Source organism: Drosophila mojavensis, unplaced genomic scaffold (assembly GCF_018153725.1).
Source record: "Drosophila mojavensis isolate 15081-1352.22 unplaced genomic scaffold, ASM1815372v1 contig_136, whole genome shotgun sequence".
NCBI lineage: Eukaryota > Metazoa > Arthropoda > Insecta > Diptera > Drosophilidae > Drosophila > Drosophila mojavensis.
The window spans coordinates 19,557,501-19,580,189 of NW_025318667.1; the positions used below are offsets into that span (position 1 = coordinate 19,557,501).

General features: G+C 40.3%; 1 protein-coding gene across 1 annotated transcript in view; it reads right to left on the bottom strand.

The window, feature by feature from the left end:
• LOC6584280 (chitin deacetylase 1) overlaps window positions 1-22,689 on the bottom strand; it is a 54,081-nt gene that overhangs the window by 12,553 nt on the left and 18,839 nt on the right. Inside the window, exons 4-5 of the mRNA XM_002009900.4 lie at window positions 21,882-22,009; window positions 12,795-12,937 (exon numbers count right to left, since the gene is read on the bottom strand). Of these exons, the coding sequence (XP_002009936.2) occupies window positions 12,795-12,937; window positions 21,882-22,009 (271 nt within the window). The remainder of the gene's footprint in view (window positions 1-12,794; window positions 12,938-21,881; window positions 22,010-22,689) is intronic.

The window sequence follows — 22,689 nt, forward strand, 5'->3', positions numbered from 1 at the left end:
TAAATATTATTTTAAATATAAGATTAAAATTAGCATTATTTAGACTTGATAGAATATTTCTTCTTTTCAAGTTAATACTTCAAAGCAAACAGAAAAGAAGATGTGAAATATTTATATTAAATATTTATGATGGAAGACTAACGGATATATGAAATTAGGGCACATCGAATGAGGTAATATAAAATGCATATAAAATGCAAAATCGGTGTATAATGCTTTTGTTTTACTATCACTTTGGGTGTCTCCCTAGACTTAGCTGTGGAGCAGCTGGCTGGGAATAAGAATTTAGGTCTTAGCGTTCAGGACTTCAATATTATCAGAATGGTAAGCTAGTCATATATTAGTTTATTTGTATTAAGTCTACGTATGTTTTATTAATAATTTTAAATATTTAAAATTTAATAGAGTCGAATTTGTTATGTTTTATTAATATTTTTAGATATTTGTAATTTAATTGAGCCAAATTTCATTCGAGTTGATGCATGTTGTATTTGTAACAAGTCTGCGTGCTTTTAAAAATTGCCGTTTTATATATTATTTATATATGTAGTTAATTTAAAAACAATAAAATTGAATTTCGTTTTATATATCAAATTAAAAAATGCGTTTATAAATTGCCGCCTTACATATTATTTATAATTTTATTTAATTTAGCAAATATAAAATTTAATCATATATTTCAGATGAATAATAAAAAAAACTTAATAAAATTTAAATCTTTTTTTTTTGTGCATCTTTTAATTATTTATATTCGTATAGGAAAAAAATGTATTAATTATTTTTTTTAATTTATTTATTTATTTATTATTATTATTATGATTATTATAATTATTATTTTTATTTTAAATTTATTTTTTATTATTTATTTGTATTTTTTTTGCTGTTACGCAATATAAGAAAATTAAAATTTAATTTACATTTTCGCGAACATACATATATTTTTTGAAATTCTATATTTATTTAAGAAAAATGAACTTTTAGTGAAGAATATATGGCAGAAAAAAAGGAAAAAATATATTTCATTATTTATTTTCAAGAGAATAAGTAATTTTAATTAAGAATATATACAAGCTGAAAGAAAAATTGACAGAGTCCAGTCTAAGTAGACTGCCGTTGCAGAGTGAGAGAGAGAGCGAGAGAGAGAGAGAGAGAACTCTCTTTAATCGCTGCAACTTTATGAGCGACCCGCGCTGACTGCATTATATTTGCTTGTTTCTATTTCACGTACACTCGCACACACCTACACGCACACAGGCGCACGCACACAAATGCATATTTTTCTTCAATTTGTGCCTGGTAGTTGGCAGCTTAGTGCGGCTCAGCCCTGGGCCCAAAAGTGTGTGCAATGACCGCATGCAGCAATTTCTTTTAATGTGCTTTTAAAAGCCAAATCTACAGGTTCCAGCCGGGCCGGAGTGCAGCTCGTTTGCTGCTGTTACTGCTGCTGCAGTTTATCCAAAAAAAAAAAAAAAGAAAGAAAAGAAACCCTACCCGCATCCGCACCCACCCGCACCCGCCCACCTTTACGTCCGCCCGCCCATTGGACACATTTTTCGTAGCAATGAGCTTTTGTTTTTATTATGCCTTGCATCAAAAACTAACTTAATTTGCATGCAGCATATTGTGCGTGCAGCAGTGTGTGTGTGTGTGGGTGTGTGTGTGTTCGTGTGGGTGTGAGTGTGGGTGTGTTTGTACTGCAATGGCTGTGTGGCTAACGAGTTTGTTTCAGCTTGCAGAGCAGGCATAAAAATATATGAACAAAAAACAAGGAAAATCGCAGAAGGAGCCGCACGAGATTCTCAGAAACGCCCTTCAGAACAACAAGCAGCTGGTGAGAAGCCTAAGTCTCTCGTTTTCAATGAAGCTCTGCGAGCGAGTCGCATAAGGAATAGAATAAAGTAGACAAAAAAAAAAAAATTAAACTGAAAATGAAAAGAAAAAGAAAGCAAAAGCAAAAGGCAAGAGCAACAAGACAAAAGTGAAAATACACAAGGCAAAAGGACGCAGGATGCGCTCGCCTGTTCACATGGAAAAGTTATGGCCAGCTAGCTGGCCTCGACTTTGCTTCGCTGGGCTTTGCTTAACTGCGGAGCCAAGCCATGATCGTTGTTGTTATCAACATCAGTTGTTACCCAATGACAACAGCAACAACAACGGCAACAACAACAAAAGGCAAAGCGTTAAGATGTGGGCGGCGGAGGCGAAGAGCCGTTTGTTGTTCTGTGTGCTTCGCTGGATGCGGTAGTTATTACAAGAACGACTAATAAAAGTAGACAACTAAAAACAGAAAGTACACACACACACAGACACAGACACATGTGCGAGTGCATACACTTGATAAAAAACAAGGTCTAGTGCAGAGTGCTTAGGTTTGTCGAGAGCTGCTCCTGGGCAGCTACTCGCAATGTATACGTTAAAAAATATAAAGCCAACAAGAATATATAAATGCTAGAGATGCTCTAGAATCTAGAATATGTATGTATATGTATATGTATATGTGATAGCGAGAGAGGGAGGGAGAGAGAGAGCGTGTGCATATATTATATACAATACTTCAGTTTGTCTAATTGTCATATCTATTAGCTGATAAATTTAGAACTAATTGACAATGTTGCCTAGCCAAAGCTGTGCATGTGTGCCATCAAGTAACTCACACACACACACACACACACACTCACGGCACATGGGCACCTGCAAGAGCTGTTAAAGTGTCGTTGGGTTGTTGTCATAGTCATTGTCAACGTTGTCGTTATCTTTATTTCACATCAACGACATTGTCATCATCATCATCATCATCATCATCTGCTGCAGCAGCAGCAGCAGCAGGCCAAGCGAAGGCAGGGCAAGGCAAGGCAAAACCAAACCAGATCAGACCAGGAGCAAGCCTCATCATCATTGTCGGCAACAGCTATTGCAGCAGCAGCAACAACAATAACAACAACAACAGCAGCCATTGCCGTAGCAGCTACAGCAACATCAATGCCTTCATCAACAATTTGCAGCAAGAGCAACAAAAAACAAGAAAAAAAAAATAAAAGAGAAGAAGAAAGAATGAAAGGAAAAACAGGCAGGAGTTGAAAACGCAACACAAAAAAAAAAAAAAAAAAAAACAAGAACACTTAAACACACACACACTTACACAACTGAATGTTGTTTAGGTGCACACACACACACACACACACACACTTTGGAAATGTGAGAATTTCGGATATTAATGTTACGGATATTTTGCAACAAAATTCTAGTACACTTGGCAGAGAGCAACAGAATTTGTATCGATAGCTCAGCAATTACACGAGAAATGTGTCGCATTCGGCTTGATTAAGATACGTGAGGCATGCACACACACACACCCACACACACACAGATACACACATACATACACAAGTGAAATGCAATCGAACGTTTAACTGTTTCGCACAGACTTGATACCTGCCCAGGTAAAGTCTCCGGAGAAAAAAGGTTAATATTGCATGTTGAAGAGATCAATTCATATTCAAAACATAAAAGGAGCAAAATGGCAATGGAATTCATGCAGAATATGAAGTGGAATACCATAGAACTTGTTATCTAAGTTGGCTTAGAGCGAAGATGGATAGATTTAGTTAAGGTATCTCTCTCTGTCCCTCTCTCTGTCCCTCTCTCTCTCTCTCTCTCTCTCTCTCTCTCTTATTGTCGGTCTGTTTGTCTATCCCTCTTTCTCTCTCTGTCTCTCCTCCTCTGTCTGTCTTATCTATATCTCCCTCGCTGTATTTCCTCTCTCTCTCTTTCTCATACCCTCTTCTCCCCTCTCTCTGACTGTCCTTCTCTCTTTCTCTCTGTATGTCTGCTTATCTACATATCCGTCTGTATATCTCCATCCCTGTCTTTCCGTCTCTGTCATTCACACACCCTCTCTCTCACTCTGTCTTTATCCCTCTCTCTGGCTGTCTGTCTCTCTTTGCCTTTATGTCTGCTTCTCTCTCCTTCTCTATCTCTCTCTCTCTCTCTCTCTCCCTCTCTATCACAGTACATATATAGATCGATTATATTGATCTATATATGAATCATATGCTACCAGATTTCATTTGGATTACGAAATATTTAAAAATATAGTGAAGCCAATTTTAATGAAGAAGAAGAAACCCAAGTTATATAATTATGGCACAAAATAAAAAGTCACACATAATAAATTTTACAGTTGACTCCCATAAATCTGCGCGAATAGTAAATATTTATACGATTTTTTATGGAATATACGTAAAGCTCACTTCAATTCATATCCAGATCCAGTCTCTAATAGCTGTAATCGAATTTAATAAAGTCGTATAATATATCTATTGTGGTCTCGCTCTTGATCAATTGCTGTTAGTTAACCGCTAAGAAATGTTAAATAATTAGCCCAGGGCTTGCTGCTCGTGCGCTGCGAGCGTGCAATAATTAAGTCCGTTGCGTATACGCAGTGTGTGCCGCAGGGACAAAAGAGAACAGTTTAAGCAAATTAAAGCAAAAATATGCACAAATGAAAATGAAAAGTTATGCAGCTGCAGCTCGGTTGCGTTACGAACCAAAGCAATTTCTTTACAGCTGCCTCTTGATGGAAACTTGAAACTTGCAGCGTGCTGCTACTGCTCCTGCTGCTCCTCCTCCTCCTCCTTCTGCTGCTGTTGTTGTTGTTGTTGCTGTTGGCGCCCGTAAGTATTACAGAGCAACAGCATTTGTGTGTGGGCGAAGGTCGGGACTTGAGCTTGCGCTTGGGCTTGGGGTTTGGGCTGGGCTTGGGGCTGGGGCTGGGGCTGGGGCTGGGGCTGGGGCTGGGGCTGGGTACTGGCAGCTGCTCAAAAGTTGTTCGGGTCATTTAAAAAGTTTAAAGCTAAAACTGGCGGCAGTATTAGCATTAAAAACGGCAACGTGTCTGTCGCTGACGTTTTGCGCGTCGGCGGCGCCTGTTAGAAGTGGAAATCTGCCTACCAGCTGGACGAAGTCGCGCCGCATAAAAACGAGAGTGCTGCACAGTGGGGCAATAGCGGCGATTTGTGCTATGCCAATATCAAATTTGAAGTGACTTCAAGTCGATTGTATAGCAGAGGATAGTCTGCAATTGATTATCTATAATCAAATGCCGAATTAAATATTTAAACTACTGAATGTAAAAATAAAATAAAATTTCTGCTAATAATATCAGTCTCAATTTTAATTTATTTAACTCATTAAGATATATAAAGAGATTGAGATTGGCATTAAAATTGCATACATTTTTGCCTACATTTGCCCACTGTGCGGTAACTTTGCTGCAGCTTCTAGCCATACCGTAGGCTCAGGCTTACCCTGGTTAGGCAGAGCTGGCCAACCGCTGCTCGGCGATATTAACATCAAGCGTCAAGGTAAATAAAAATTAACTTTTCTGAAGATGGCATGCAGGCTCTACACATACATACATATGTACATACACATACCTGTGTGTGTGTGTGTGTGTGTGTGTGTGTGTGTGTGGTCGGGCCACAAAAAGTTCTCAACAGGCAGCAAGCGCGTGTGTTGTGCCCGCAGCTACTCATGACGGGCCAGAGCTGCCTGGCAGGTGGGCAGGTAAGCACTGCCAGATGGGCGTGGCAGGGCCGAGCAGAGCAAAGCAGAGCCCATAGCCAAGTTGTGTAGCGGCTTGGATATTAAACAGATTTTGGGCTGCGGCCATACTACGAGGCAATATCGATGCAGGAGCATTATGGAAATTTAAAATGTGTTGATTACACCTGCCAGCACCTGTATACGTCTGCGGCCGAGTTCACCTGGGCTGAGTTCATTTTGGGCGACAATGCTCGTTATTTGATTGCTTGCGGCTCGAGTAGCGCATCTTGCGGATTATGAGGTCAGGCGGCTTAAGCCAGCTAATCAAAAGTAATCTAGATGGCGACCTGCACAAATCTATGCTCAAACACACACACACACGCTCACGCACACAGACAGTCATTACAAATGGCACTGAGAGTGATCTGTGGCCTGTGGTTTAACACCAGTGCAAAGTGGGTCAAGCTGTGCCTGTTTCGGCCCTCGCTTTCGCCTCGCTGCTGTGGCCAAACGAGCCACGGCTGTGAGGTTAAGCTGTGGGGACCGGAGAGCTCTGTTTCATAGACTTCTTCTGCTCAGACATCAACTATGCAATAAACAAATGATTTAAGTCATCTGCTCGTCTCTGTGTGTGCGTGTGTGTGTGTGTGGTTAATGGGCTGCTCTGCCTCAAGTTCAATTAATTAACTTGATTCTATTTGGTCAACTAGAAATGCCAGCTCCCACCTGCTGGCCTCGGCTCACTGAAACGCACTGAAAAATTTAGATGTAGGAAAGCCACAGCTGGGGAGGGCTCTGAGAGCTTGAGTCGATTAGTAAAGCTTGTAAGGAAGATAACATTTTTGTAAGTTGGCTCAACCATTTAATTCCATGCAACGACTTGAAGAGTTGCTCAGAGAGCAGCAGAGAGAATTCACTAGATGAGCTTTTGGCTTTGCTGAGCGTGATCTGCTGTCATAGAAAGTTATCATACTCTCTCACTCTCGCTTTGGACAAGCGACTTCGTTTCTTTTCGTTTTTACTTTCTGTTGAGCGCCTTGAGTGCAACTATTCGTGAGACGCTCTTTAAAATAACATCGTATAAATCACGATTGAGTGAGTCTTACAACAGTGGCATACGATTTACAGAGTATGTAAGAAACTCACTCAAAAAGTCAATGCAAACGGTCTTCACATCCACATACACACTCACACACACAGACGCACATTTCTCGAGCGCAATTGATATGCTTAGCAAAGACAGTACTTGCATGCATACCAATACACACCCAAAAGCCTCTTCGCTTCATTTCACTCAACCAAACGGGCGGAGGAGCAGACCGAGCAAAACCAAACGGGCGATCGGCTGTTGCTCTCTGAGTGTTTTGTCAGAGTGTGAGTGAGCGACACGCATTTGCAGACATTGTGAAACGGTTAACATTTATATGCGAGTTATGCTGGTAAGTGAACTAGTCTGCTAATGAGTGGAAGGCAAAGTTTTTTCTTTGCACAGTAGAGCTGTTAAGTTGATCGACGGAGCTTTTATAGCTGAAACCAGAGCCGGAACAAGTAGGCAGAATACACAGCTGAGTGAGGCCCCCGAATAATTAGTCTTTTATCGAAATCGAAAAGACAAGGGAAGGGACGTGAAAAAATGGGCCCCCCAATTTGATGCTTGCCTAGGGCCGGTTAATGGTTAAATCGAAACTGGTGAAAGCTATCGAGACTTCACTGTCAACAGTTTTGCAGCATACTCAGCTTTACTCCTATACATACGGACATATGTACATATATGATCTCAGTATGTATTTACAGCTCACATCGACTTGCATTACAGCGTATCTGTTAGTCGGCACGCTGTTGACTCGCCCAGCTGCCTGGGCTCAGCTTGGTAATCAGTTGTATTGTTCGCATGCAATAAGCTGCATGCAAAAACGGACGAGCGATGCAGCTGCTGCTGGCCAAGTCAGTCAAGAAAAGTTTTGCATGCTGCAAATTCGCTTAGTGCGCGACTCGATTTCGGCGGAAGCGGAAACGGAAATGGAAATGGAAGCGGTTATGTGGAAGCGCCCACAGAAGTCGCTCATGTTTATTCAGCGAATGCGAATGCCAGATCGCACCTACTGCACACCCACACACACATACACGCACACACACACACACACACACGGGCGGCAATTGGCTTCAAGATTTGTGGCTGGAGCGAGTTTTTAGTATATTGTTAACAAGTAAAATGAAAACGTAAATGTTTGAAAATTAGATTTGGCCCGAGACGCTTTTGTTTAGAGCTGTTGCCAGAGGCACAGAGAGAGCGAGAGGAAGAGAGAGAGAGAGAGAGAGAGAGAGAGAGAGAGGGGAGAATTGGCCTGCCCTGGCTAGCATTCAACTATATACTCTATGTGTATGTGTGTGTGTGTGTTTTAGTTTCTGTGTGTGCACTGAGGTGTTGCCTAGTTTGTGGCTTGTTAGTTAGTTAAAAGTTTTTGCGTGCAATTAAAATGCTGCGCAAAAAGTTTGCTTCAACATTGTTCTTAATTTTTTCTTGGCTTTTTTTTGCATTTTTTTTTTTTTTTTTTGCAGTTTGCCAAAGCTAAATACAAATGAACAGAATTGTCTCCATTTGCGGTGTCTTTTTCTAAATGTGTGTGTGTGTGTGTGAGCGAGGGTGTGTATGTGCGTGTGTGTATATATTTCTTCAAACTGTCTGCTAGTCGCAGTCGCAGTCGCAGTCGCAGTCGAAAAGTGTACAAGTCCTCTGGCAATTGCCTGATTGTTTTCTTAGTCTCAGCAGAGGCAGAGGCAGAGGCAGAGGCGGCAGCGGTAGCGGCAGCAAGAAAGTTCGTTATCAGTGACATTTTGGCGAACAAATAGCAAACAGCTCACAGTTTTCAGCTTCAGCTTTCAATGCTCAGCCGACAGCTCTCAGCTGCCAGCTGCCTCTTTGTCAGCCTCAGCCATGCACGTGGCTGCCATGACAACTCGAATGCATATGCCAAGCCAACGGGGGGACCCCAAAGAGATTCAAAGTGGGAGCAGCCGAACTCTTTGCCCTTTCAGTTTAATGCGCGAAATCGGATTAGGAATGGCTAATTAAGTGGCTAGAATGCAGCTGGCAAGTGCAGCTCTTACCTATCAAAGTTATATATGAATATATTAAAATTCATTTGCCTTTGAAATAGTCTTAAGTGCAATTAGGAAGGTTTAAGGATCATACTGAATGTATATATTATATATTGTATGTATAAAAGACTCATTCTGCATATACATATTGAAATGGCATGAAATAATCCAAATAGAAATTGAAAAGACCTGAAATTATACTGAAGAGCTAGTGTCAATATTTTTATAAGTAACGCTCATTTGACGAACATCGTTTAGAGAGAGAGAGAGACAGAAACACACTTCACGTTCGCACCATGAATCTCAGTCAGCGAGCAAATCATTCAAAAGTTTGCATTATACTCTCACTACGCATACACATTACATACAACCACATATATACCAACACATGCTCAAAAGACTGCTTGCTTTATTTCACTCAACCAAACGGTCGGCGAACAACAAGAGCGAAACCAAACAAAAGAGAGAACAAGTAAGAAAGCTCTAGTCGAGACTGCTCGACTACGAGATCCCCTGAACCCTTGGAGCAATAGATATTTCAATACTTTTTCGCGACTTTCAGCTTACACAAGAAACACGCACACACACACACACACACGCGCGTACGCACACACACGCACGTACGCACACACAGGCATACATACACACACACGCATACAGACACACACGCATACATACACAAACGCATACACACACACACATACACACACACATACACATACAAGCAACCACGCATAAACACGCATGGGCTGCAGTGTGCGCTTACTATGAGAACTTAATTGTTTAATAACTTTTTTTATGGACGTACGATCTTCATAAAACTTTTAGATTATGATTATAACATGAATATGCATGTAATTGCCAAAGCACAAGTCTCTAGTATTTGAAATACGCTTTTTACAAAAGTGAGGGTGAGGGGGTGAATTTAGAGGTGAGGGGTAAATTTTAACAAAAACCGAAATTGTATAAATTGCATATAAGCATACATTAAAAATTTGGAGACTCTAGCAATAAAGGTGTAGAAGATATAATTTTATAACTGGGTTTCGATAAGGTTTTTTATCGATAAAAAAAAGATCGAGATGAGTTATCGATTTTTAATGATAAACTTGAACATATTAAAGAACCGATGCCATTGGTTGCTCTCTGAGTTTTTTCTCAGCATGACTCAGACATCGCGAAACGGTTAACGGACATGTTTGAGCTATGTTATTATAGAACTATAATGCCAAACTGCCTGATAGCGAGCTCACAATCATATTTCATCATTGAATCTTAAAGTAATTGAAAATTCTTTAAGCAGGTAAACTTTGAGTTGGTTCTGTCAACAGATGAATGTAAAATAAGTTGATTGCTTTGAGTAGCATTTATGACTTTTTGCAATTTTGGCTTTGTGAATGCTCAAAGAAATGTACTAAAACTGAAAATATATCTTAATATATATATATATATTTTTTCATTAAATATTTTCCTTCATTTCAGCATAGTAATGTACTATTTGTATGCATTCAATTTTTTCTTTAAGTTATTTTAAAGCAGGAAATTGCAGAGAATCCTTGCTGTCATTCATATATAGCTGAGCATAAATTCTTGTCATTTATTATATTGTATGTGTGTGTGTGTTAAGAGACATATATAGAAAGTGGATGATGGTTGCACACAAAACTAATTGCCTCAATAGACGTAAACAAAAAAGGCGCTGCATACTTTGCGGCGCTGCCAACTGACTGGAAGCTTGAAGTTCTGCATGCCAAATCAAAATCATCATCATCATTATTATGATCATCATCATCGTCATTGCCAGGCAGCCTGCAGCCGCTGGTAAAAAATCTTAACAAAATAAGCTGAAGAGTTGCGAAGCGCATTAAATCATTTCCGCACTAAAGAGCTCAGCAGCAGGAGCTGGAGTAGGAGCAGGAGCAGGAGCAGCAGCAGCAGCAGCAGCAGCAGGAGTTGCTGGCGGTATGTGGCGGGGGCGTCTCTTCTTGTGGCAAGTTGTGAGTGCGACTGTTGCAGCTTACCACTATTTATGTGCTGTGTTGCTGCTGTTGCTGCTGCTGCTTTTTGTTGCCAGCCCAAAAAGCGAAAGAAAATAAAATGAATGTGGAATGAATGATAAGTGTGTCTCTTCTTCTTCTTCTTCTTCTTTTGCCAGCAAAAGCATAAAAATGATTTGCCCCAAAAGTACATAAGTGTGCATCAACAACACACACACACACACACATGCATTGGCGCATTCATGTGTGTGCATGTGTAACATATTCAGGCAATTACTGCCATTCAGCGCATTTCAATTCAACTTTGAAACTGCCGCCATATCGCATAGTTATAGTTATAGTATATATGTATATAAATAAACATATACACCTATCTGTAAATATGTATATAGATAGCCCTCTCGCTTCGTCTGCCTCGTCTTTCGCTGTCGCAATGTAGAAAAAAGCTTTTAAACTTCACTCAAGATTTTTGCTGTTCACGCTCGGTTCGCAAATTTTTTGACTGTTGCCGCTTACTTAGTTCTTCAGCGTGCTTGGCACAGTGGTCAAAAAAAGAGACCTCAATTCTCAACTATAGTAAAATAAAATGCCGCTAAAATCAAAAACTTTTGGAATCTTAGGAGCATTAAAAATATTCTGTATATAATAATAGAGCAGAATGGAATAGAAATCAAGTTCTTGACTTGAAACGTATTTTCTGATTTATAGACCATATATCTAGTTAAGCTTGAGATGATTTATATATAAGGTGTAAGAGCATAAGCTGAAGCAAGCTCATATAAAATTAAACATTTCTATTATTTTTTTTTTTTTTTTAAGTTTTTCACAAACAATTTAATAATTATTTGGCATAAACTATTTCAGTAGCATATTGTAAAAAAAAATAAAAAATTAATATTTCATATATACACTCATGGCCAAATTAATAGGTGTGAATCTTCTTTTTTTTTTTAAATGGGAATAACGTCTATATTTTTTCATGTAACTAAAAAATTCAACTTATATTTAAAAATAGACACATCATAGAATAACAACAACAAAAAAAAAGGTTTAAAAAATAATAATTTTTAGCATAATTTTGGCATACTTCACAAAAAACTCCAAATTTTGCTGGCCAGATTAATAGGTGTGCCCAGCAAATAAAAAAAAAATGTATTTCTATCTATTATTTATTTAGCCTTTCTAAGTGCTGACAACTTCGGCCCTTTAGATAACTGCCACGCCCACTGCCCATCCAGATATTTCTTGGTGTTGTCAAAGTTGAGGCACAGCAATTGATTGAACCACAAGAAACGCATTTATTGATTTATTTTTGCTTGAAATTTTAATTTCAAATGATATGGTCACCCTAATGCCAAGTTTTTGCTACTGGAGCGAACACAGCTCAACTAAAATGTTTGGCAAGACTTCAACTGCAGCCTGTTATTTACAATATTTTATACTTTTAAATATATATATATATTTGATATTTGTAATCAATAATTGAGCAATTTGTCCCACTGTCGCATGCCATTTTTGGCTGTTGTGTCTTTATCTACAACTGCCGCTTCATATTCTATAGCAACTGCATCTGCATCTGCTTCTTGTTGGGACTTTACTTTCTTGGGTCTGTGTGTGTGTGTGTGTGTGTGTGCATGTGTGTGGGTGTATGTGTGTGTTGTGCCGTTTTTATAAGTCTGCCAAAATGTAGTTCATATATTTTGGCGAAAATTCGTTTTGCAGTTGACATAACTTTGTCAGCCCCAATTTATCAACAACAATTAGCAGAGCAGAGGCTGCCTGTCTGAGTGACTGACTGACTGACTGGCTGGATGGCTGACTGGCTGACTGGCTGACGTCTGGCAAGAGCTGGGTTTTTGGGGCGTGGTAAGTATGTGACAAGTATTTTCCACAACGATGCACAAAACTTTGCCCGTATATGCGGCAAAGAGGCGACTTGACTTGCAACGCGTTGCGTGGCCCCACGTCGAGCTGACGCACACTTTGCAACATTAGCAACATAGTTGAAGCCCATGCGGCGTATGCGTAATATTGCCAAAAATAATCATTTATAAATGATTTACTAGAACTCTTGCACTCAAGTGTCAGCTGTATATATTTTTGGAAAAGGGGCGTGGGCGGTGGCGGTGTCAAATATGAGACGTCTTTAGTTACCTGTATTCGTGCGAGAGGAAGAAGGTGCCACGAATGTTGCAGCCATTGGGATTCTTGCGCTTGCCATTGAATATCTTCTGATAATGATCGTAATTATTCAAATTGACGGCACCATCAAAAGTTAGCATGATAATTTGCGGAATCTGAAATGCGAGATAATAATGGGTGAAGTTTGTTAATGAATGTGGATGGTAAAGATAGTAGAGATTGAACTAATACTTATGTATAAATATTATATTATAATAGACGTATTTTACATATATTTTGAGACTGAACTTAGTCCAAGTCAGATTGAATATATGAATTTCGGTTGACTACGAAACTAAATGCAAAGCAAACAACTAAGAGTTTTGAGTCCTGTGGCAAAATTGCTTCTATGTGTGTGAGTAAGCGTGTGTGTGTGTGCGGGTTCGGTTTGTGCAAGTATGCGGTCCAATTAGAGAAACGCCAACCTCAAAATCAGCCGCGCATGTATTGGCATTAAATGCGCCAGCAGCAGCAATAGAGGCCGCAGCTAAAACAGCAACAACAACAGCAACGGCAGCAGTAGCAGCAGAGACAGCGGCAACAACAGCAGCAGCAACAACAGCAGCAACAACAGCAGCAACAACAGCAGCAGCAGCAGCAGCAACAACAGCAGCAGCAGTAGCAGCAGCAACAACAGAAGCTACGACAACAGCTACAACAACAACAGTAGCAGCAATAACAGCAACAACAGCAGCAGCACCAACAGCAGCAGCAGCCACAGCAGCACCAACAGCAGCAGTAGCAACAACAGCAGCAGAAACAACAGCAGCAGCAATAGCAGCAGCAACAACAGCAGCAGCAGTAGCAGCAGCAACAACAGCAGCAGCAGTAGCAGCAGCAACAACAGCAGCAGCAGCAACAACAGCAGCAGCAGCAGCAGCAGCAACAACAGCAGCAGCAACAACAGCAGCAGCAACAACAGCAGCAGCAATAGCAACAGCAGCTACAACAACAACAACAACAGCAGCAACAGTAGCAACAGCAGCTGAAATAGCAGCAACAGCAATAGCTCAACAACAACAACAACAATACCAACAATAGCAGCAACAGTCGTAGCAACAACATCAGTCACAACAGCAACAACCATAGTAACAGCAGCAGCTACAACAGGACCAACCGCAGCAGCAGCAATCGTAGACGCATCCGAATTATTAGTAGCAGCAATATCAGCAATATCAGCAGCACCAGCAGCAACAACAGCAACAGTAGCAACAGCAGCAGCTATAATAGCGCCAACCGCTGCAACAGCAATGGTAGTAGCATCAGCATAAGCAGCAGCAAGAGCAACGGCAGCAGCAGCATCACCACCACCACTACCAGCAGCAGCAGCAGCAGCAGCAGCAGCAGCAGCCTGCTCTAATTGAAGGTTTTGCATTTGTTTTTTACTGCCTGCGTCGCGCCTGGCTGACTCTCAAGACTAGGCGTCTTCTGCTGCTGCTGTTGCTGCTGGTGTTGCTGACGTCTTGCAATTTTGGCATTTAACATGATTAGCGGGCAATCGGTTAACCGGATTTGTAGCTATACGATATATCGGCTGTCGTGACGAAAATCAAATTAATTTCAAATCATACGCAACGACTATCAATAAAGTAACGTCAACAGCAGCAGCAGCAGCAACAACAACAACAACAGCAACAGCAGCCGCAGCCGCAGCAGCAGCAGTCGTAGCAATAAGTTTAACGAGTGCTAAAGCACAGCAATTCCATTACAAAAATTGCCACCCCACAGCCGTATTGAAATCCCGTTGGGCGACGGCGCTCTGTTTGTCGTCTGCGCCCGAAAGAAGCTTGCAACACTTTAAGTGCAATTCCATAATCAAAGACCAATGCAAGTGCTAACCCAAAAGAAATGACGCACCATAAAAGCAGGCAGCAGACACGACAGCCCGATCACAACGAATATGAAATGCACTGGGAGCTAACTGAAATACTGAAGATATAGTATATTTGAAATGCATAGTCGAAATAAGGAAAAAGAGCTCAAACAAGCAGCATAATACCCTGTCAAAGAGTCAGGTAGACTCCGCCCCAACTAAAGAGGTACATATTAAGAAATACAGCTAATGGATTTTACATATGTATATGTTCTTGATGTTGGTCATCCCGATGTTGTTCTAATCGAAATATATATTAAACAATATATATTCATAATAATAAAAGAAATATATATATTAAATTATATATATATAAATTATAGGGAATAGAAAAGCACATAGTAAGCCCCTATTTACGACTATATAGTGTATTGTAGAGATCCTATTTTTCGTCCTATTACTCACAAATTATTTCTAGCCTGGTTAGTCCACGCCTTTCTCAGAGTGTCAGAGATCGCCTAGATCTTCTATCTATGCCAATGAGTTTTCGCAACAGAATTTGGAACTGCCAAGTATATATCTGATTTTTTTCCTATGCCTCTCAATATTTAAAGCGATTTTTTGTCTATATAGTCAAAAATTAAGATAAACTCCAATTTGTACTTCTTCCAAACATAACACTATAGATGTTCTTATATATATTTTTTTATCTTAAGAAAAGGACCAAAATTTAAAATTTGGCAACTCTGACCAATTGAGTTTTTTTTTTGCTTTTTGGTTTTTGTTGATTAATTTTGTGCCAGCTTTCATTAGAAACTTTTGTTGGAACATAAAAATACTAAAAATAAAATTAAATAAAAAAAAAAAATAAAATCAAAATAAATTTAGAAAAAATCTAAAAGTAAAATATACAATAAAAAAATATTTTTTAAATATAGAAGAAATTAAAAAATAAATACATCTGAGCAATAAAATATTTTAATCTTTCGCTGTAAAAGTTTTTACATTTAAATTTTTCTGAAATATTTTAATTTTTGTATTTATTATATATTTTTTAGCTTTAAATCAAAAGAGCACAAGACTCTATCTATCAAGATCTCCGCTAAGCTCTCCCTACACTCTCCACTCTCTGGCTCTCGCGCAGAGTCTGCGCCAACGGCTCGACAAAGCCGATATGCCCGATGGGCGGGCGAGTAATGAAATGAAAATCGAATGCGATCAGCATAAAGCAGCATGTGAATGGCAATGGCTGCTGACGAGGTGGCAGCCAAAATGCATTTCGCCTGAGCTGCACATAAAGAGGCGTGGCACGGGCAGCGGCACTTAACGCTCATTGTTGAGCACATAAAAAGGATTATTGTACAAATTCAATATTAATGCGGGGTCCGACGACTAGCCAAGCCTTAACCTCAGCCAGCGAGTGCAACAGTCGGCAATTGACCCCAGTTTTATCTCTGGCCCAGCAGCTGCCATCATATTTGAACCTGTCCCTGCGCCCCAGCCCCAGCCCCAGCCTCAGCTCTAGTTCCAGTTCCAGTTCCAACTGCACCTCTGCCATTCAGCTCCAGCTCTACCTCCACCTTTGCCAGCGTCTGCAGCTGAGCTGGCAAAATTATGCAGAGGCGTGAAACACTCGTAAGCATCGAAACGGTGGTCAGCTTAAGTGCGGCAAGGATAACTGATGATTATTAGGATAACGATGATGATGATGATGGTGATGACGACGATGTTGGCAACGGCTGCCATTGGAATTGAAATTTGCTCTTTGATTTGACAGAGTTGCGTAGGGTCCTTTTATTGCCTTTGCCCCAGCTCCTGCATCCGCGTCCGCTTATTGAAAGGCATATTTCAATAGCCGTTTCCGCTAAAATGAGTGCAAATCAACTGCAGCTTCTCTTCAGTCTCCCCCACTCTCTCTCTCTCTCTCAGTCTCACTCTCTCTAGGTTTCTCCCTTCTCATTGAATTATAAAGTAAAAATATTATTGCAAAATATAATGAATGTGCGGCAGCAAAAAACGCGATGATAGCGCAAGAGAAAGAACAAAATGCCAAAAAAAAAAGAAAAAAAGAGAGGCAGAGAATAAAACAATTTTAAAGTTTGTCTCAGCCATTGTTGCCGCTGAAGCTTGAAAATATTGAGGTGATTGTGGCAGTGAAAGGAATTGATATATAAATAGAGTTTTGGCAGTTCATGTTTATCTATCTATTACCAGCTGGCGGTTGGCGACTGGGCCACACGCCGTATACGTAATTTGCCTTTAAGAATCCCGTTTTGTGGCCTCGTGTGCTTTTAAAATAGCATATGTAAGTGTATGTGTGTGTGTGTGTGTGTGTGTGTGTATATGCCACATGATGCGAACGTCTGCTGCCAGCAGCACTGGCACTCGATGTGTACGTTGATAATTTCTGCTTAATGCGACTCAAGTTTGCACTTCAGTCTTTGAGCAAATATGGCAGACAGACGGCAGTTGACAAGCACCTTTGCCGGAGAGACAGAAGTTTGCCAGCGCCAGCTCGTTGAGCGCTACCAAATGGATGATAGATGGGTTTTTCATGCTGTTCAAGTGTCTCACTGAGATAGAGAAGCGAGGAGTAGCAGAGAGAGGAAGATAGGTAGAGGTAGAGAGCGAGAAAAACTGGGCTTGGGCTGAGAATTTGCATAGCTTAGTTGCTCAATCGCGGCGACAATTGAACGGCTCATTGATTGAGTGATTGCAGCTGCGCATAAATGCAGCACCCTTAAACAGCAGCAGCAACCGAGCCCTGCATCTACCCAACCCCTGCCACCTCACCCCCCCTCTCCGCCATTGAATGAAACTCTCGGCAAAGTTTTTGTTGACACTGTGTGCCATCTTTTCAGTTTTCTTTTTCATTTACTTTGCGAGCTCAAATCAAATTGGATTCGCATTCAAATTGAGCAAAGCGTTTTATTTAACGCAACGTTCAGCCACGTCTTGGCCCTCCCCCGCCGCCCCTGGCATAGGCTTGCCGGCTTCTTGGCATTTTTATGCCCTCTAAATAGCGAATGCCTGCAAAGGGGTTGCCCGGCCAAGTGTCGATGCCAAGAGAAGCTATAGCAATTGATTAATTCATTTATTATTTATAATATTAAGCGAAAATCTGATCAAAGCTTGAATCACTCCAGGGAAGTCCCTCTGATAGGTTGAGCACAGTTCGTGGTGGTCGAGCTCAGTCGACTCGGAGTATTTCAAGCATTTTCCATTTCGCTTTCCTTTGCCGGAAATTGGACGCGCTGTGAAATGGAGCGCAACGTGAGTGTCGAAAGTGCCGCCAATGCGGCGTAGGTGATATGGAACTTGAGCCACAACTGAAACTGAAACTCGTCCTACTAATGGACTCCGATGAACTGACTGGGAGTCATCAGAGAAACGACCTAACCAATTCTGTGAGGCATTGAATGAGACGTATTGAAAATGCACTGCAAGTGAAGCTCAAATTGGAACTAAAGCTAAAATTGGAACTGGCAGTGAGGCCAATAAGTAGTATAAATGGAACTAGAACTGGAGCTGGAACTAAAATTTGAATTGAGAGTCATCAGAAGAATGAATCAACCCATTTTGTAAGGCATTGAATGAGATACGTATAAGGAACGTGAATTGGAAATGGAACTGGAGCTAGAATTGGAGCTGAAGCAGAAAATTGAATTGGAACTAAGGTTAGTAGACAACAATACGAATTAAATAATTTATTTAATGAATCGTCTATATAAGTTAAGGCTGGAACTTGAACTGGAACTAGAGCCGGAACCGGAACCGGAACTGAAATTATTCTTTAACCAAACTCCTACTATTTGTAGATTCTAAGGAATTGATGGTTATCTGAAGAACTAACTCACTGAATGAGATATTAAGAACTCGAACTGAATTTGAAACTGACTTTAGAACTGGAATTGGAAATGTGACTTTGAAACCAGAACTGGAACTGGAGCTGGACCTAGACTTAAAACAAAAGTTGCTATATGGAATTTGAGGTAGAATTGGAACTGGAACTGGAACTAGAATTAGAACTTGAACTAGAACTAGAATTAGAACTAGAATTAGAGCTTGAATAGAACTGGAATTGTAAGTGGCACTAGAACGTCAATAGAACTAGAACTGGAGCTGGAAATAGAGCTGAAACTAGAACAGGAACTGGATGCATGTTATTTAACGAAATAACTCAATCAATTTGCCAAGCATTGCAGAGGCCATATAAATTTGGAGCTGGATCCTTTCCAGCTCTATCTGAATGGAACTCGACCTCTTTCTCATCATTTATTATTTATACTTTTTTTATAATTGACTCTTATCAAAGGTGCTGCTTGAGGTTGGCATTTGCATAGCTATCGATGGTCGAGCTTGAAAGCATTTTCCATTGTGCTTTTCTTTGGCGGAAATGCGTCGCGCTGTGAAACGGAGCGCAACGCGCTTAGCGCTGGCGTTGAAAGCGCGGCCAATGCGGCGTATGTGTAACATCTAGCATAGCTCAAACGATTTGCAAAAGATATAGGCTAAATGAGCGCACAAATTAACCGCCTGTTTGCGGTTAATTGAGATGGTATTAATTATAATTATGTGCACACACACACACACATACACACACGCACACTGGCTATGGGCACAAATAGGCTGTCAGAAATTGAAATCGTTTTGTTGGGCGGCTGTGGAAACACATGTAAGCGCTAATAACACTTAAATAAGCATCCGGATCACTCGCACAACCCCTTAAACAAAGGACAACATGAGCGCGTTATGCAGAGTTGGGTAGATATATAGCGGCAGTTACCCACACACCCACACATACGCACACACACATGCACACACACACGCACCCACACACAGAGACACATTTCAATTTCGAAATTAAGTGGCTCACTTGCGATTTGTTTGTGTTTGTGTTTGTGTTTGTGTATTTGTATATTTGCGTTCTGCGTTCTGCGTTTTGCATTTATGTTGAAAACCGGCCGACTATGCCCACGTCTGCGTCGACGTCGCTGCCAGCGCTGGCATTGCTGTCGCCACATAAACTTCCGCTGCTCTCAGCTAGTATTTGACTTATGCTACTCTAAGCCCAAAGTCAGACAGCAGAGCCTTTATCAAGCCGTTGGCAACGGACGAGCAAGTTAGGAAATCTGAGCGTGGCATGGCCTTGGTTATAATTCATATATATTTATATTTTATATTTTATATTTTATATTTTATATTTATATTTATATTTTATATTTTATATTTTATATTTTATATTTTATATTTTATATTTTATATTTTATATTTTATATTTTATATTTTATATTTTATATTTTATATTTTATATATTCTATATTTTATATTTTATATTTTATATTTTATATTTTATATTTTATATTTTATATTTTATATTTTATATTTTATATTTTATATTTTATATTTTGTATTTTGTATTTTATATTTTATATACTAATTTTAATGGCTTCTTCTATAAGCTAGCTAGACTATAGAGTATTTGTTTATATGCTCCGTTTTTGTAAATGAACATATTTATGTGCGTGGCTTTGTTGTTTTCTGGCATTGCTTTTATCGTGTATGGCAAAACCACAACTAATGTGCACTTCAAACTGTCTGTCAATTGGTAGCCCACACGCACACACGCACTCACAGCATGGGAGCACTAAATCAAACACACACACACAGTCATACAAAGGAGTTGACTTTATATTTTTATTCATGTTGTCTAAAACTGATTATGCATACGCCAAATCGACTTTAAATAGCGCGCAATGCAATCAAATTGTTGTATTAAAATATGGGCAAATCTATTGTTTAAGCGAAATGATCTATGTATATACATTTATGTATATATAAACATTACATAATCATATGTATAGCATGAATACCATCTCAAGTTACCATGCTATCCATTTGGTAATCAAATAAACTTTGATTGTATCGCTCGCTGTTTGTCTCGCTATTAATCGTTGATTTATGCACACAAGATTCCTTTTATTTAGGCTCGTATCAATCAGTTTATTTAGTTACCATTAGGGAAATGTATACAGACAAGCGCCAGCGCTGCATTTCCATTCATGATGACAGCGAGTGATTGGAGCTACTGAAGCTATCTTTAAAAATGAACAATCTACTTATATGGATCTGTGCCCTTTGGAGCCGTGGAGTGTGAGGTATATTGGTTGCGTGTATGTGTGCGCAATAGACAGAAGTGGGCGTGACAGCAAGTATATGTATTCCCAAAGTGCGCTTAAGAAATGCCTATCTCAATGCTAAAGGATTGTAGAATCGGAGGACTTGATTGAGTAAGTGGATCTAGGAAAAGATTCAATCAACAACTAAGTACCCAGAGCTCAGTACATGTGTGTGTGTGTGTGATTATGATAGATTGATAGATCAGCTTCTCGCTGGGTATCCCTTAGTCGAGCAGTCTCGACTGCAGCGCTCTATTCGATTTAAATTCCCTCAGTCTATCGCCGCGCATATTAAGCGATTTATGTACACATAACGCATACGCCCTGTTGTCCTGCTGGTCGCACAGTGCAACAGAAAAACTTTAATTTTCATGTAGTTTTATGAGCTGTTTGGTTTGTTGGGTCGTTTTTTTATTTGTTTTTGTTTTTTAATTTTATTTTCATGTATTTTTTTATTTGTATGCTTGCAAACGTAAAGCACATAACTCTTGGGCAAATAAACAAACCGAAGTTATTAAACAGGATATTCGAATCAAGAGGAACAGCAGCAAACGGGCATAGAGAGAAGGAGAGAAGGGGGGGGGGGGGGAAGAGTGCGAGACTGTGACAACAATGAGCAACGAATGGGACAACAATAGCAACAGCAACAAATGGCAAAGACAGCAGAACAATTTCCTTATGCAAAGCAGCGATAACAGGCAGCCGAATGCAAATACACAGATTTATGGCCAAGCCGAAGCCAAACTTAACAGCATACAGATACAAGTCCACACACACACACACACACACACACACACTACTACCACCATCACTACCACTAACACCTGCCGTCCGTGTGCTGTGCTGCTCTGTGCCGTAAAAATAAAAGCTGTCAATGCACTTGAAATTTATCACCTTGCAAATTAACACTTAAGGGTAACAAAACAGAAAGAAAGCAACAACAATGTATGTAATATATATATATGTATTTATATATATATATATATATGTGTGTGTGTGTGTAGCAATATGTATGTATATTACGGCAGGCCGAGCTAAGTGCTGTCCAATAACCTTCAATGGACGTACCTTTTCGGCCTCCAGGTTGCCGGGTATCTGGGTGCCGTCCTTCGAGCAGAAGCAGTAGGGCAGCTGGCAGGCCTCGGTGTCGCAACGCTGGGCGGTGTCTGCGGGCGCATCCGTTGCCGGCGCTGGGGCTGCAATGAGAGCAAGAAATCGAAACTGATTACAAAAACGAGCCCGTAATAGATAGAGAGAGAGAGAGAGAGAGAGAGTAGAGTGTAAGAGTGAGATGGCGAGCTGTAGGCCTGTTGCGCAAATTACTTCGGAAATTATTTAAAGTCGATTTGGTTAGGCGAACACAATTGCACAGCTGACAATCGATGGACCACGCCCAGGCCCCACCTGGCAAGACAATCACCCAGAGCAGCATGTCGAAAGTTAAAAGTCAACAAAATAACACAATGCAATACAAATATCAATAAGGCAGCAGCAGCAGCAGCAGCAGCAGCAGCAGCAGCAGCAGCAGCAACATGCCAAACAACGTACGAAATGTGCAAGAAACAAGTTAAAAGAAAGTTAACAACCAGCGCAAAGGGGTGCGGCCTGGTGGGCGAGTGCGAGCGAGCCGGCACTACAAATAGCCAAAGGTTAAATCCTGGCCAGCCCCAAACACAGCCAGCTGCCAACCGAAGTACAAAAAAATAGAAATGGAGATGGAGGAAAAGCGTTAGAGCCAGCTTTTGGCACAGTTATTTGCATATGTGGGAGTTGGGCGTGACAGCTTTGTGGTTGTGTGTGTGTATGTGTGTGTGTTTGGCTAGAACTCAATAGAATTCAATTGGCATTTCTTTTTCTCTTTGCTGCTGCTGCAGTT